At 36.8% G+C, this 14,314-nt stretch overlaps 1 protein-coding gene across 7 annotated transcripts in view; it reads left to right on the forward strand.

The window, feature by feature from the left end:
• The window catches only part of NAV3 (neuron navigator 3), an 893,819-nt gene that overhangs the window by 608,162 nt on the left and 271,343 nt on the right, over window positions 1-14,314 (forward strand). For all 7 annotated transcript variants that reach the window (XM_059886494.1, XM_059886491.1, XM_059886495.1 and 4 more), the window contains 2 exons: window positions 11,092-11,209; window positions 11,858-11,910. In XM_059886494.1, the coding sequence (XP_059742477.1) occupies window positions 11,092-11,209; window positions 11,858-11,910 (171 nt within the window). The remainder of the gene's footprint in view (window positions 1-11,091; window positions 11,210-11,857; window positions 11,911-14,314) is intronic.

A 14,314-nucleotide genomic window follows, 5' to 3' on the forward strand; every position in this document is an offset into this window, starting at 1 on the left:
TCTGCCTATCTGAGGTTGTTGATATTTCTCCCAGCAATCTTGATTCCAGCTTGTGCTTCATCCAGCCTGGCATTTCTCATAACGTGCTCTGCATATAAGTTAGATAGGCGTGGTAACAATATACAGCCTTGACATACTCCTTTCCCAATTTGGAACCAGTCCGTTGTTCCATGTTCAGTTCTGTTGCTTCTTGACCTGCATACATTTCTCAGGAGGTAGGTAAGGTGGTCTGGTATTCCCATCTCTATGTAATTTACACAGTTTGTTGTGATCCCCACTGTGAAAGGATTTAGCATAGTCAATGAAGCAGATATTTTTTTTTTCTGGAATTCCCTTGCTTTTTCTGTGATCAGAGGGATGTTGGCAATTTGATCTCTGGTTCCTCTGCCTTTTCTAAATACAGTTTGTACATCTGGAAGTTCTCAGTTCACATACTGTTGAAACCTGGCTTGAAGGATTTTGAGTATTACCTTGCTAGCATGTGAAATCCTCTTAAGTAATCTCCCTTTATTGTTTTTCTCTGTTCCAAATGATCCTCCATAGCTGTACCAGAGCTAGAGTTTAGAAATACAGTCATGTCTGTCAGTTTTAATGTGTCCTACATAAGAATAAGCTTTCACCTAATGTATTGACATAGCCTTCTTTGCACAGGACCCTTATCTGATTCCTGTTATCTTTTCTCTAGCTTTTCAATATGCCTCTTCCCCATGCTCTGAACAAAGGGAATTATTCTGAACAAATGGATTCAGAATTCAGAATATGAAATACACCCCTGCCTCTTACTATGTTTCACTATCTTTCATCATATATATGGCATGTGCTTTTCCCTTCTCTATGCTTGTCAAAGCTCATCCTTTTGAATGGCATTCCTCAATCTTCCATCATTCTTCTAGAACCTTCATAGTTTTGGCCTTCTTTTTTATCTTTTCTTTTTTGCCATTTTTCTTTGACCAAAGTTGCTTTTAAAAACTGGAGTAAATTGGCTTTAGAAGGAAACTTTTCTTCTCAAATCAAGTGGGAGCTATCCTATAATTCTTAGGTAGGAAGGTAAATTACCTAATAATTTAATAATTTAGCACTTTAAAGCAGTTCCTGTCTATAGTATTTAGAATAGTTTAGTACATAGCCTGCCTAACTTAGAAACAATTCCTAGGACTTTTAAAGTAATTCGTCTGAGAGATGATGAGAAGTGAAACCAGAACAATTACATCAGCAATGGAGCTGAAGGCTCAGAGGCACGAAGAAGATCGAGTTAACAGAACTGGATTAGAGACTGGATGTGAGAAAGAAAAAACAGTAAAAGGAAATTATTGGAATTTATTTTATGCTTACTTTAGAATTCACCTGCTTTCAAAGACCTTCTTCTGATTTGCTGGGTTGTTTATTCATTAATATTCATTTTTTAAGTGCTTCAACAATTTTTTATTAAGTAATGCTATTCAACTCACTAATTTATTCAACAAGTTTTTACTGAGTGACTACTGTATGCCAGGGAATAGACATACAGTAGGCACTTTGGACATAAGGTCAACAAAACTAAATAAGTCACTCTAGTAGGGAAAACTAATTAAATAATCAGTCATACAAGGGCTTACATATCAGTGATTAAAAAAGTGACCACCCTAAGAAAAAATGGCTGCTGCTGCTGCTGCTGCTGTCGTGTCAGTCGTGTCCGACTCTGTGCGACCCCATAGACGGCAGCCCAACAGGCTCCTCTATCCCTGGGATTCTCCAGGCAAGAATACTGGAGTGGATTGCCATTTCCTTCTCCAATGCATGAAAGTGAAAAGGGAAAGTGAAGTCGCTCAGTCGTATCTGACTCTTAGCGACCCCATGGACTATAGCCCACCAGGCTCCTCCATCCATGGGATTTTCCAGGCAAGAGTACTGGAGTGGGGTGCCATTGCTTTCTCCAAAGAAAAAATGGGCAAATACACAGTTAGCTCATCAAAGAAATACAGTGGCAAGGAAGTTCCCCCTCAAAAATGCTGAGAGGCACTACTTCTGAATCTGGGAGGTAGCTTTTCAGAAAAGTTGGTCAACTTACATTCATCTGGAACTTTATAAGAATGCCCTGTCACACTCTTGCCAGCACTAAATATTATCATGTTTAAGTCTTTGCTAATTCTATAAGCAAAATTCACTTCAGTTCAGTTCAGTTCAGTTCAGTCGCTCAGTTGTGTCCGACTCTTTGCAACCCCATGAATCCCAGCACGCCAAGCCTCCCTGTCCATCACCATCTCCTGGAGTTCACTCAAACTCACATCCATCGAGTCGGTGATGCCATCCAGCCATCTCATCCTCTGTCGTCCCCTCTTCCTCCTGCCCCCAAATCCCTCCCAGCATCAGAGTCTTTTCCAATGAGTCAACTCTTCACATGAGGTGGCCAAAGTGCTGGAGCTTCAGCTTTAGCATCATTCCTTCCAAAGAAATCCCAGGGCTGATCTCCTTTAGAATGGACTGGTTGGATCTCCTTGCAGTCCAAGGGACTCTCAAGAGTCTTCTCCAACACCACAGTTCAAAAGCATCAATTCTTCTGCGCTCAGCCTTCTTCACAGTCCAACTCTCACATCCATACATGACCACTGGGAAAACCATAGCCTTGACTAGCCGGACCTTTGTTGGCAAAGTAATGTCTCTGCTTTTCGATATGCTATCTAGGTTGGTCATAACTTTCCTTCCAAGGAGTAAGCGTCTTTTAATTTCATGGCTGCAGTCACCATCTGCAGTGATTTTGGAGCCCCCAAAAATAAAGTCTGACACTGTTTTCACTGTTTCCCCATCTATTTCCCATGAAGTGATGGGACTGGATGCCATGATCTTCGTTTTCTGAATGTTGAGCTTTACGCCAACTTTTTCACTTTCCACTTTCACTCTCATCAAGAGGCATGTGTTCATTTTATAATAGTATCTCTTTGGGACTTCCAAGATGGTGCAGTGGTAAAGAATCTGCCTTCCAATGTAGAGACGCAAGAAATGTGGGTTCAGTCCCTGGGTCAGGAAGATCTTTTGGAGAGGGAAATGGCAACCCACTCCAATATTCTTGGCTGGAAAATCCCATTGACAGAGAAGCATGGTGGGCTAGAGTCCTTGGGGTCACAAAGAGCCGGACATGACTGAGCAGGCACACTCACTCATAACCCTCAGCATTGAGATTTCTAGAAGGTCTGCAAGAGCCATGACATTGACCTCCATGGATCATTGGTCTTATGAGTTCTGTGATAACAACTGAAGATCCAGACTGGGATAAAATTCCAAGCGGACTAAAAATAGCATGTTTTATATCTTAAATCCTTAGTAATTTTTCTAATCCTTTTGTCCAAGTTTGCCTATTGTTCAGAGATTTTTGAGTCATATATTGAGGTGTATAAAATTATAGCTTTTAAGTCTCTATTCCTATTCAGCAGGAGAAAATTGATTTTTCCCGAATCAAAGTTACTTCCAGTTTAAAGCCCAGTATTACCAGAAAAGGCCCAGTCATTTCCCGAGTCTTCTCCTTCCCTGTGCACATTTCTTTCTGAAGGGTGGTCTGGGGAGGGCTGGTGCCCAGTGTTACTTGTCCCCATGGCTCTGTGATGCCACATCTTCTGGGCCACCAGTGCCCCTCCGTGCTGCTGCCTGGTGATGGTGGAACTTATGACGCCTGTCAGACTGGACTGATCATAACCTGTGATCAGATCTTTCTTACTTTTTGTCCTTTCACGTGGCAGTTCTCAGCATTCTTCCTGTCCTGATTTCAAATACTCTCTAGGATAAGTGGCTTTCCCTTAGACAATTCCATGTTGTTTTCAGGAATTGGCAAAAAGCAAAAATAAAAAAGCAGATGCTGTCCCACAGACTTGTGGTACATGTTATGCTTTGTGAGTCCTTCTTGGGTCCACATGTGACTGTGAAATTCTACCCAGACAAGCGGCCTATTAGGCCACATCTTAGCACCTTTCCTTTCTTCCACTTGTCTTGCCAGCACCAGTTCTCTTTCTGGGAAAAATACTTCCCTAGTCCACCGTTTATGGCTTATCTTTTATGTGCTGGGTACTTTGCTGATTTACATAATGCAGAAGCCTCTTATTGCCATGGAAATTCTTGGGTTTCAAAATGATTTCTATCTGCTGTGGATTTAGAGGAGCCTATTTGCCTTCTGAAAGGCAGTGATTTGAAGACACTGGAGAGTAGTGCTTATGAGAATGTCACGACTCCTTGAATGTTGGGTGACACTAATGGTATAAGTAAATGCAGGGTTAAAACTGGCTCAACTAATATTTAAAAATTATCAGACTTCACTTATAATATTTTCTAATTAAGTTATCAGTTCAGTCACTCAGTTGTGACTGACTCTTTGTGACCCCATGGACTGCAGCGTGCCAGGCTTCCCTGCCCATCACCAATTCCTGGAGTTTACTCAAACTCACATCCATTTAGTCGGTGATGCCATCAAACCATCTCACTCTCAGTTGTCCCCTTCTCCTCCTGCCTTTGATCTTTCCCAGCATCAGGGTCTTTTCCAGGGAGTCAGTTCTTCACATCAGGTGACCAAAGTATTGGAGTTTCAGCTTCAGCATCAGTCCTTCCAATGAATATTCAGAACTTTAGGTTATAGGTTAGTGTATTTCTATTAAAATAGATTCTTGACTAAAGAGTCTGTGTTTCCCAACCTACTTGTCTACATTCTTTTGATCATTTAGCACTCATTATAAATAAATTATTGTCTCTCACGGACACATGTGCAGTATATGCAATAATAAAAAGTCATAATAATTTTATTTAACTGTCAGGTTACTTAAAATACACTCATCAAATTCTGAAATTATGGTTAAAAAATTCAGGAATAGATTGCTGATACACAACAGCAGTACATTATGTTGTCAGTAGTTAAAAAGAAGTCATCATGAGCAAAAGTTTAAGACTCCATGGAGAATCAAAGTAGAACCTGTGATGTTGTTTTACTGGAACAGAACCAAAGCAATGTGATATCTGTGTATTGTCTTCTATTTTTGTTTGTTTTGTGTGTTTTGCCATATTTATTTATCCATTTGCAGTTTTGTTGAGAAATAATTGATATATATCACTCTGTAAGTCTAAGGCATACAGCCTGACAGTTCGGTTATATATGCTAGTGTGTGTGCTAAGTAGCTACAGTCATGTCCGACTCTGTGTGACTCTGTGGACTAGCCTTCCAGGCTCCTCTGTCCATGGGATTCTCCACACAAGAATACTGGGTGGGTTGCCATCTCCTGCTCCTCCACGGTATCGTCCCAACCCAAGGATGGAACCCACGTCTCCTGCACTGGCAAGCGAGTTCTTTACCACTAGCACTGCCTGGGAAGCCTTTGGTTTACATACACTGTGAAATTATTATTACAGTAGGTTCAGTAACATCCATCTGCTCACATAGAGTAAAAAGAAAAAAGCAGGGAGGAGGAAGCCTTTTCTCCATATTCACACCGGCATTTCTTATCTCATCTTTTTGATAACAGCCATTCTAACAGGCATGAGGTAGTATCACATTTTGGTTTTAATTTGCATTTCCCTAATGATTGGTGATACTGAACATCTTTCCTCATACCTGTTGGCCTTCTGTATATTTTCTTTAGAGAAATGTCTATTCAGATCTTTTGCCTATTTTTAATTGGATTATTTGTATTTTTTCCTTTTGTGTTTTATGATTCTTAAAAACGTATTTTAGATATTAATTCCATCATCGCATGAGTAGTTTGCAAATATTTTTCCCATTTTATGGGTAGTCTTTTCGCTTTATTGATAGTTTATTTTGCTGTGTCAAAGCTTTTTAGTTTGGTACAGTCCCATTTGTTCTTTTTTTAATTTTATTTTTTGAGCCTTACATGTCATATTCAAAAATTCATTCCCAAGACCCATGTCAAAGAATTGATTCCTGTGTTTATTTCTAGGAGTTTCATGGTTTCAAGGCTTAGTCCATTTTGAGTTAATTTTTGTAAAGTGGCGTAAGACATGGGTGTGGTTTCATTCTTTCACGTGTGAGTATCTAATTATCTCAGCACCATTTACTGAACTAACTGCCTTTTCTCCATTGAGTGTTCTTAGCCCTTTTGTCAAATGTTACTCGACTGTATATGCTTGGGTTATTTTTGGGTTTTCAGTTTTGTTCCATTGGTCTATTTATTGGTTTTTGTGCCCCTATCATATTCTTTTGATGACCATAGCTTTATGGTATGGCTTGAAATCAGAAATATTGCCTTCTCTCTGACCCTATTGTTTTATAATTTAAAAACAAGCATTGTAAAAGAAATATTTTAGTGAATGTGCTGCTGAAGAGAACACTGTAAAAGAAAAATTATAGGATCAATACTTAAGAGATTATTATAACTTGCAGCAATTTTCCTTCATTAGTTAGGTTATCTACATTTGGGTAGACAGCTAATATTTAAGGATTTGACAGTGATACTGATGATTTATGTTAATAAACTAATCACAATTAACATAAATGTATTTTATATTGAAATATGAACTACTAACACTATTTGATATTTAATACATATTCAGTAAGTGAAAGGCCATGTTCCAAGAGTATAAATTTATTCAATCCTCACAATAATTCCATTAGTAGATAATACTATTATTACCATTTTATAGGTGAGAAAAATCTGATACTGAGAGAAAGTAAATGTTCAGTCAGTATCCACATGGATATTAAATGGCAGAGCAGAAATTTCAGCCCTGTAGATTGTTCCTTAAAGAATACCTGCTGTTGCATACAGGCCCTAAAACACATGCTGATAAATACAAAGCATAAAATATGCCATGGTGCATTTAATTCTATTATTTTAACTTACTGTGAATGAATAATTAGACATACAAATGTGCTAGAGTTTCTAAGTAGCACTTTGGTAAGTGTAATCTCATTAATTCTTCTGAATTAACTGAAATATAATTACTACATGAGATGACATTTATATTCATAACATTGCAGTTAAAATGGTTGAGCAAAGTTGGCTTAAGATGCTTAAAGGTAAATGCTATTTAAAGTTTTGGTCAGAACCTTGATGACTTAAATACTCAGTGATCCTGCTATAGAAAATACAAAATATTGATTTATGAGTGATTTGATGTTATTTTCAATTATATTGGTTTCTTCACACACACACAAACTAACCCTCTAATTTGTAGTATAATCCTACAAAATATGTTACCACACATTTTACTCATTCAACTGAGGTTAAAAGGTTAAATAATGTGATTATTTTAGTGGAAATTAACCAAGGGCAACTTTGGAGCTCAGATCCAAAATCTGGTCATGATTTCACCATTCTGTTCAAATAAATTCTGTATTTATTTGAACAACAGATTTTAATGATGGTTGACAAGGTTGTTAGTATCTTCTCTCATCAGATTATTACAGTAAGTTTATTGATGATTTTTAAACACATTTATTGGAGAAGGCAATGGCACCCCACTCCAGTACTCTTGCCTGGAAAATCCCATGGACGGAGGAGCCTGGTGGGCTACAGTCCATGGGGTCGAGAAGAGTCAGACACGACTGAGCGACTTCACTTTCCCTTTTCACTTTCATGTATTGGAGAAGGAAATGGCAACCCACTCCATTGTTCTTGCCTGGAGAATCCCAGGGACGGGGGAGTCTGGTGGGTTGCCGTCTATGGGGTTGCACAGAGTCGGACACGACTGACGCGACTTAGCAGCAGCAGCAGCAGCAAACACATTTATATATCACGTGTCCTTTGCTTGAAGATTGTCTTCTTAAAGACACACTTCCTATTTCAACTTTTTTAAATTTAAGTTTTTATTTATTAAAGATAAGAAACTATAAGCTTATATTTAATATTTAAAATGTATAGAAGTTTCTAGGTAATTGTTTTATATTTCATCATCTATATTATAACCCTTTGGAAAACACTGATTTATTTGAATCAAGTATCCTCTACACATGTCTATTAGAAGGACTAAGTAAAATACACAGGAACTAATTTTCAAGTTCATTTATTTAGTCTGAATATATTTTTCTGATTGCCGCTAAGTCAGAGTTATTGTCTGAGCAAAGTTTCACATGTTGGAGATGCTGGACAAGTCAAAGCACTTGGGCTTGGGATTCCTCTAGAAGAAATCCTGGACCAAGTGAAAAAATGTTTCTTGAGCTCAGTCAGAGGCTTTCTCAACAAGGTCTTGAAGCCAACCAGCTGACTTCCCATCTGTTTTCTCACCTACGTCCTAGAGGGCTTTGGATAGAGGATAAGGCACTGTTAGCATGCATTCGGAGCATAAAAGTATTATTGTTTTTACTTTTAATGCATTCCATTTTATATATATTTGAATAAATATTAAATAAGCATAATTTCTGTAATTTAATGCCTTCATACAAAAAAAATCCATGCAGTATGAGCTTTGTTGGAGGTGGTGTAATGATGGAGGCATTCACTGCAGGTCTGGATGAGAACATTGCAGCCTCAAAATTGGACACATTCCTCAGGGTTTGGATGGGGGACAGATCTGTGGCCTCAGTGAATTAGACAGCAGGAGTCAGAGATGTGACGAGTGTAAGAAAGCAAGGAATACGGTTTCTCCAGTCTTCGACTGCCAGTACTTCCACATTTTTTAACCTTTGAGCAATGATAACGTCAACAAATATTTATTGGAAAGCCACCATAGCAAATAACATTTAGATGCCATAAAATAATAATAGTAGGCCTTTTTTTCAGGATCAGCTCTGTGACAGGTCCTTTACAAGTTCAATCTTATTAGTCCTGACATAATACTCTAAGTATTATATCATCCTTAGTTTGCAGATAAGGAATCAGGTTTAGAAAATATAAGTAATTTGTTCAAGGTCCCAGGGGGAAGCAAATAGTCTGCTGGGCCTCCAAGCTATATCTGCTTGAGTCCAGAACTCATATTCTTCATCATTGTGGATCCTTTAGAGTCAGTTAACTGGTCCTTATAAATAACTCGCTGCCTCGGGCATAGGCACAAATAAAGTCTGGCTCACACTGAAGTTTCTACTAGACACCAAGTGATTAATGCTATTGTTTGATTGATGTGTAGGTGAAGGGAAAGCGCTCAATTTTTTAAGATTATGAACAGTGTAATCTTATAAAATTAAAATTTTGCCATAACACAAGTAGAATAAAATCTTAATTGGGGAAGATGATCAACAAATAAAAATGTCAATCTAGAAATTGTGCTTGTTTTCTAATTAAGGAGACAGTTGTGCAAGTGATTTTTCTTACACTCTAATGATCTTCAGTATAAAGAAGATAATGAATGTGAAGAAAGAAGATGTAGTGTTGCCATTATATATGTTTTTCTTACACAGTAGGATATACCTCAAATTACTGATATCTTTCAGAACACATTCTACCAGTACATATGCATTAAGATGCCACCTTATATTTTCTAAAATAAACACACATTTTCTTTTGTGTTATATTTTGAAATGTTTATACCTAGGATCCATTATAAAGCACTTGGCAGCCCCATTTTTAGATTTTGGTCCTGTAAAAAATACCAGTATAGGTATATGCCAAGACACATTTATAAGATGTCTCTTACAAATTTAGAAGCAATAGAAATATTTTTAAACACAGTAAGTATCTTTTGTTAGGGGGGATTGATACTATGTATAACATAACATCAAAAATAGTGATAAATTTTTGTAAAAAGGTTTTAGAAGTATTATTAAAATATTGTTACATGAAAACCTGAAAATGCAGAGTGGTAGGTAAAACTGAGCTACATTTGGTTACGCATTCTGTCATGAGTGTGTGTATATGATGTGTAATATGAAGTCATGTGGTGAAGTGTGTGGGTGGAGAAAAAATTCTAGAACTATTCATATCAAGTTATTCAAAAGTGGGTGGGGTTGCAAGTTGTGGGAAACTTTTTTTGGTCCAGTTTTTACACTTCTGTTTTATTTTATTTTTATAAAAACGTGTATTAATTTTGTGAGAAATTTTTTTTTCTTTTTTTGCAGTTTGCCTGGGTCTCAGTGCTCGTGACCACAAGGCACAACTTACCTTTCCAGTCTGATTTGTCCTAATTTCAGGCATCCTGCCTTAATTACGTGATTTTCAGCTGTGCGCTTGATTCCTTGGCTCCTGTGCCTCTCTGTGTCTTGTACCCTCTGGGGGAAAGCCCTTCCCTTCACTTCCCCTCTTCAGGTTCTTTTATGTTTCCAGTTCTACTTCCAGTGCTTCTTCCATAACACATTTTTATATTTCTCGGTTATTTGTCCTTTTGTATTCTTACTTCAAGTTTTCATTCTTCTATCACATCATGTTATGGTCTGCCTTGTAAGTGTACTAATATGTCCATGTGAGTCTCTCATGAAACTGAAGTTTTATCCCTATAATTAGATTATATTACATCAGTAAGTGCCTATAACATTTGAAAGATTAGTAACATTTTATTATTTTTGTGAAGTTTTTGAACAGTTTCAATTTTTTCCTCTATCATAATCTGTTATTGGAGAGACACTTCTTCTTTATATAGATAGCCAAGCTTAGAGTTCATAATCTGTACCTCAATTCTATATTAATTACAATTTCTATATAATAGCTGCTTTTTAAACTTCCTCTATTCTCTTATAAAAACACATTACGAGAAGCTGAAATGGGATTTGACAATTCAAATAAAACAGCTTAGGCATCTGCAATTATTTCATAAAATGATGCCAAAATATTATCACATGTAGTATCTCACATGACAGATTTAATAAAGTCTGCTCAGAGAAACACACGTTTTTATAGTGAGATTCCTGTGTAAGTCAATCCAGGTGGCTCTCTTTTATAAGGACAGACAGGATTATTTTCAGTGTGATGGAACCAGAGGCAAGAGAGTACAAACTGAAACTGATTTGCGAACAGGAGCTTCCTCAGTAGTCATCCAGGAAGGGAGTTTTGCTCTGTCACAAGTGACTAGTCCCTGGTTTTGAAACAGAGTGAACTTAAAAGTTATTTTACAACTATTTCCTTTTGAGCTATGACTTCTTAAGCTGGAATGTGATCCAGAATAACATCCCTCTGTATCCAACATTTGTCTTGAGCATTTTTATTGCCTCTCTTTTCCCTCATCTCATCTCACTTCTTCCCTCTCTCTGTTCAACAGATTTACACAGACTGGGCCAACCACTACCTAGCAAAATCGGGCCACAAGCGGCTGATCAAGGATTTGCAGCAAGACATTGCAGATGGAGTACTGCTCGCAGAAATCATCCAGATCATTGGTAAGACCTACCCTCTGGAAAAACAAAACAAAACTTGAAAGTCTCTGCCCCCACCTACTTTGGGTAAAATACAATTTAAGTCGAATGCTTAGAAACTTGGTCCATGTGTCTGTGAGATTAATGTAGCTCTCCCTGTGATTTAATTAAAATGTTTATGTGAGGATGTTTGAAAAAGGCAGTTTGGCCATACTTGTAAATGGCTAGAGCTGTATCTTTACATACACTGAATTGTCAGAAATGAACGCTTCATTAAACCATATGTCTCCCATGTGTGCTTTTCGTTAGCTGGAGCAACTCATACACTCTGAGATTCCTTGAAACTGTATCCTGATCCAGCAGGGACAATTGTGAAAGGTTTCATGTCAGCAGTCATTTGGCACAAGCTGAGGAATTAGCGGCAACTTCCTTCTCAGTCACTTTTTTTTTTTTTTTTTTTTGCCTGATTCCTGCATATGGACTTGGCGGCTGCTAACAAGTGTGTCCTGTACACAGCTTAGGAGACAAAGTGAATGTAGCAGCAGCGTTTTGCTTGTGGTTTTTTTTTTTTTTTTCCCTTTTTTTTTCTTAGTCTCTTGTGTGTGTGTTTCACTTCATGGCTTAAGCATGTCGTTCTTTTTTTCTCTCTTTTATTTTATTTCTTGGCTTTAGCAAATGAAAAAGTTGAAGATATCAATGGATGTCCTAGGAGTCAGTCTCAGATGGTAAGAATCATGTTTATTCTAAATATAATGCCTGTCTTCACTTCCAGAGTTAACTGCATTTATAAATGGACTAGAAATTTCTTTTGCATATGTTCCTGCTTATTCAAGAAACCATTTGATTGTATTCTATCATGTATGTATATCTCTCTGGGTGCAATTTAGGAAAAAGTGATAGCATCAATATGTTTGAATATGTATGACTTTTGAAAAAACAGTCTCCAGGTGTTTTATCAGATCCTTGACATTTTTTTGTGTTCTGGTATCTGAATAATTTCACTAGTGGCAGGAAATCCCATTTCCAGTTTTAAGGGGAGCCTTTTTGTCTGAACAACTGATTTGAAGAACGAAAGTTGTCATGTGCATTTAAAAAATATATAAATAGTATTTTCTTTGCTCATAACAAAGTCCAGTATAAACATATGGACTCTTCAGCACTCTTGGAAATGACTCTATAAAGGCAGGCTGCTGGTTTTGCTGAGCAGGGACTAACTAGGGGATATGATTCATAGCTTTTTCCAGAAAGTAGCCGATCTAGAGATCTGTATCTCACCCAGCCCTCTCTTATCTTTACTAGTTGGTAAAGGGTAGAGTTTTGTCATAAAACAATAGATTGATAAACTGCTGAGATTAGAAGCCCACCCCTTTATTAATTAAATAACCACAATTTAATTTTATAGGACAACCTGAAGCCAAAATGCCTTAGTTGAAGTTACGTCAGCAGATATAATTAGGAGTGACAGCCAAAATTCAGAAGATGAGGTTTTTCCAAAACTCTTTTTAGCATAGAATAGACCTTTAAAATAAAAATAATGAGTTCTTAATTGACAGCAATATGAAGAATGAAAAGAAATGATAAACTTTTTGACCTGCTGACCTGATATTGGTAATGTCAGAAAACTGAAATCCAAAATCATAAAAAAAATAATTTAGTTTTAAAGAGTGATTAACTAGCATGTCTGGTGTGTCTGTGTGTTTAAGCACTCTAAGGACCTAGTACAATGTCGTGAACTCTCTGTCGCTGTTGTAAAAAAAAAAAAAAAATCACTATAAAGAAAGATTCTCTGTAAAACACTTTAGTTTTAGGGAAAGTTCCTGATCTAATTACTCTGGGCACAAAGATGACTCTATAAAAATTAATTATGGTTGTTTCCTGAAGTTTTACTGGAAGTGATTATAATACCTTTGGGCCCTGCTGCAGTGAAAGCTCCTTGATGTTGGCAAAGACATGTAACTTCTCTGACCTTCTGCTTTCTCATCTGTAAAATAAACCCTAATTATGACATGATAATAACATATAACTGTGGACATTCTTTACCACCTAAACTGATATGGAAATGCAGAATAGTACTGCTACTAACTTTATAAAGGGCACATTCATTAATTAATACCTGTTAAAAACTTTGTAAGGTTTCTTATAAAAGCACTATAGTCCCTGAATATCACATTATGTTTCTCAAACCCAACACTATTGGTTTTACTTTCCTTATTTCAGTCATCAAGAGATGTTGGATACTAAAATTCTTATCTTCACTGCTGTCATTCCAACTTGATTCTGATAACAGTTCAGTGAATAGCCAAGCTATTGCTTCATGATAGATAATAAACGAACCTCCAAAGCTCATAACTATAGACAGAGATGCAGTCCTTGGATATTCATCTGAAACATCTGTGCCTAAGATTCTACAAATATGAAAATATCTCATAAGGTCCTCTTAATTTTATTACTTCCTGCTCCTTTAGCCCTCAAATGTCATATAACATCTAGTATACAATGTTATGTTGATATTTCTGCTTCTGATGAAAAAAAAAGAACACAGAAAAATCAAAACCTGAGAAATGCATGTTATAAAATAGGTGTTTTTTCCCAGCCAAAAGTTTTAGTCAGAATTACACTGAAATATGAGTAACAATGACTTGTAACCTCATTTTTATTTTTTTGTGGTTGAATTTTTAACCTGAAATTGGCATGGCTTCCCTGTGGTGATTCACAAGAATACATGTGACACAAATGTAACTTTTTTGGTTGAATCATTTTTGCCTCTATTCTTAAAAATTGGCACTGGTAACATGTTATTAATGAATAAAATTCTAGATTTTAGCCGAGATAAGAAAGTAGAGGAAATAGAATTATGATAGCGTGACTAGGTTTATAAAGTTGATATTTCTGTCCCAAACAGGATGTGGCCTGCTTCTTTTTTTGTGTAACAGCCAAGCAATGCTGCATTAGTAACAGTGAGCACTGTCCTTCCTCATAGAACTACTTGTCCAATTCTTTATATATATATAAAGGATTGTTCATGGCCTTTGGGTTGGCATTCACGTTTGATAACAAAAGGTAAGGTAAAACTAGGTCTGCTACTATTTCTAGTTACAAAGTGGTTTTTTTTTCTTTTTTAATTTTAAA

This window comes from Bos taurus, chromosome 5 (assembly GCF_002263795.3).
Source record: "Bos taurus isolate L1 Dominette 01449 registration number 42190680 breed Hereford chromosome 5, ARS-UCD2.0, whole genome shotgun sequence".
Classification (NCBI taxonomy): Eukaryota; Metazoa; Chordata; class Mammalia; order Artiodactyla; family Bovidae; genus Bos; species Bos taurus.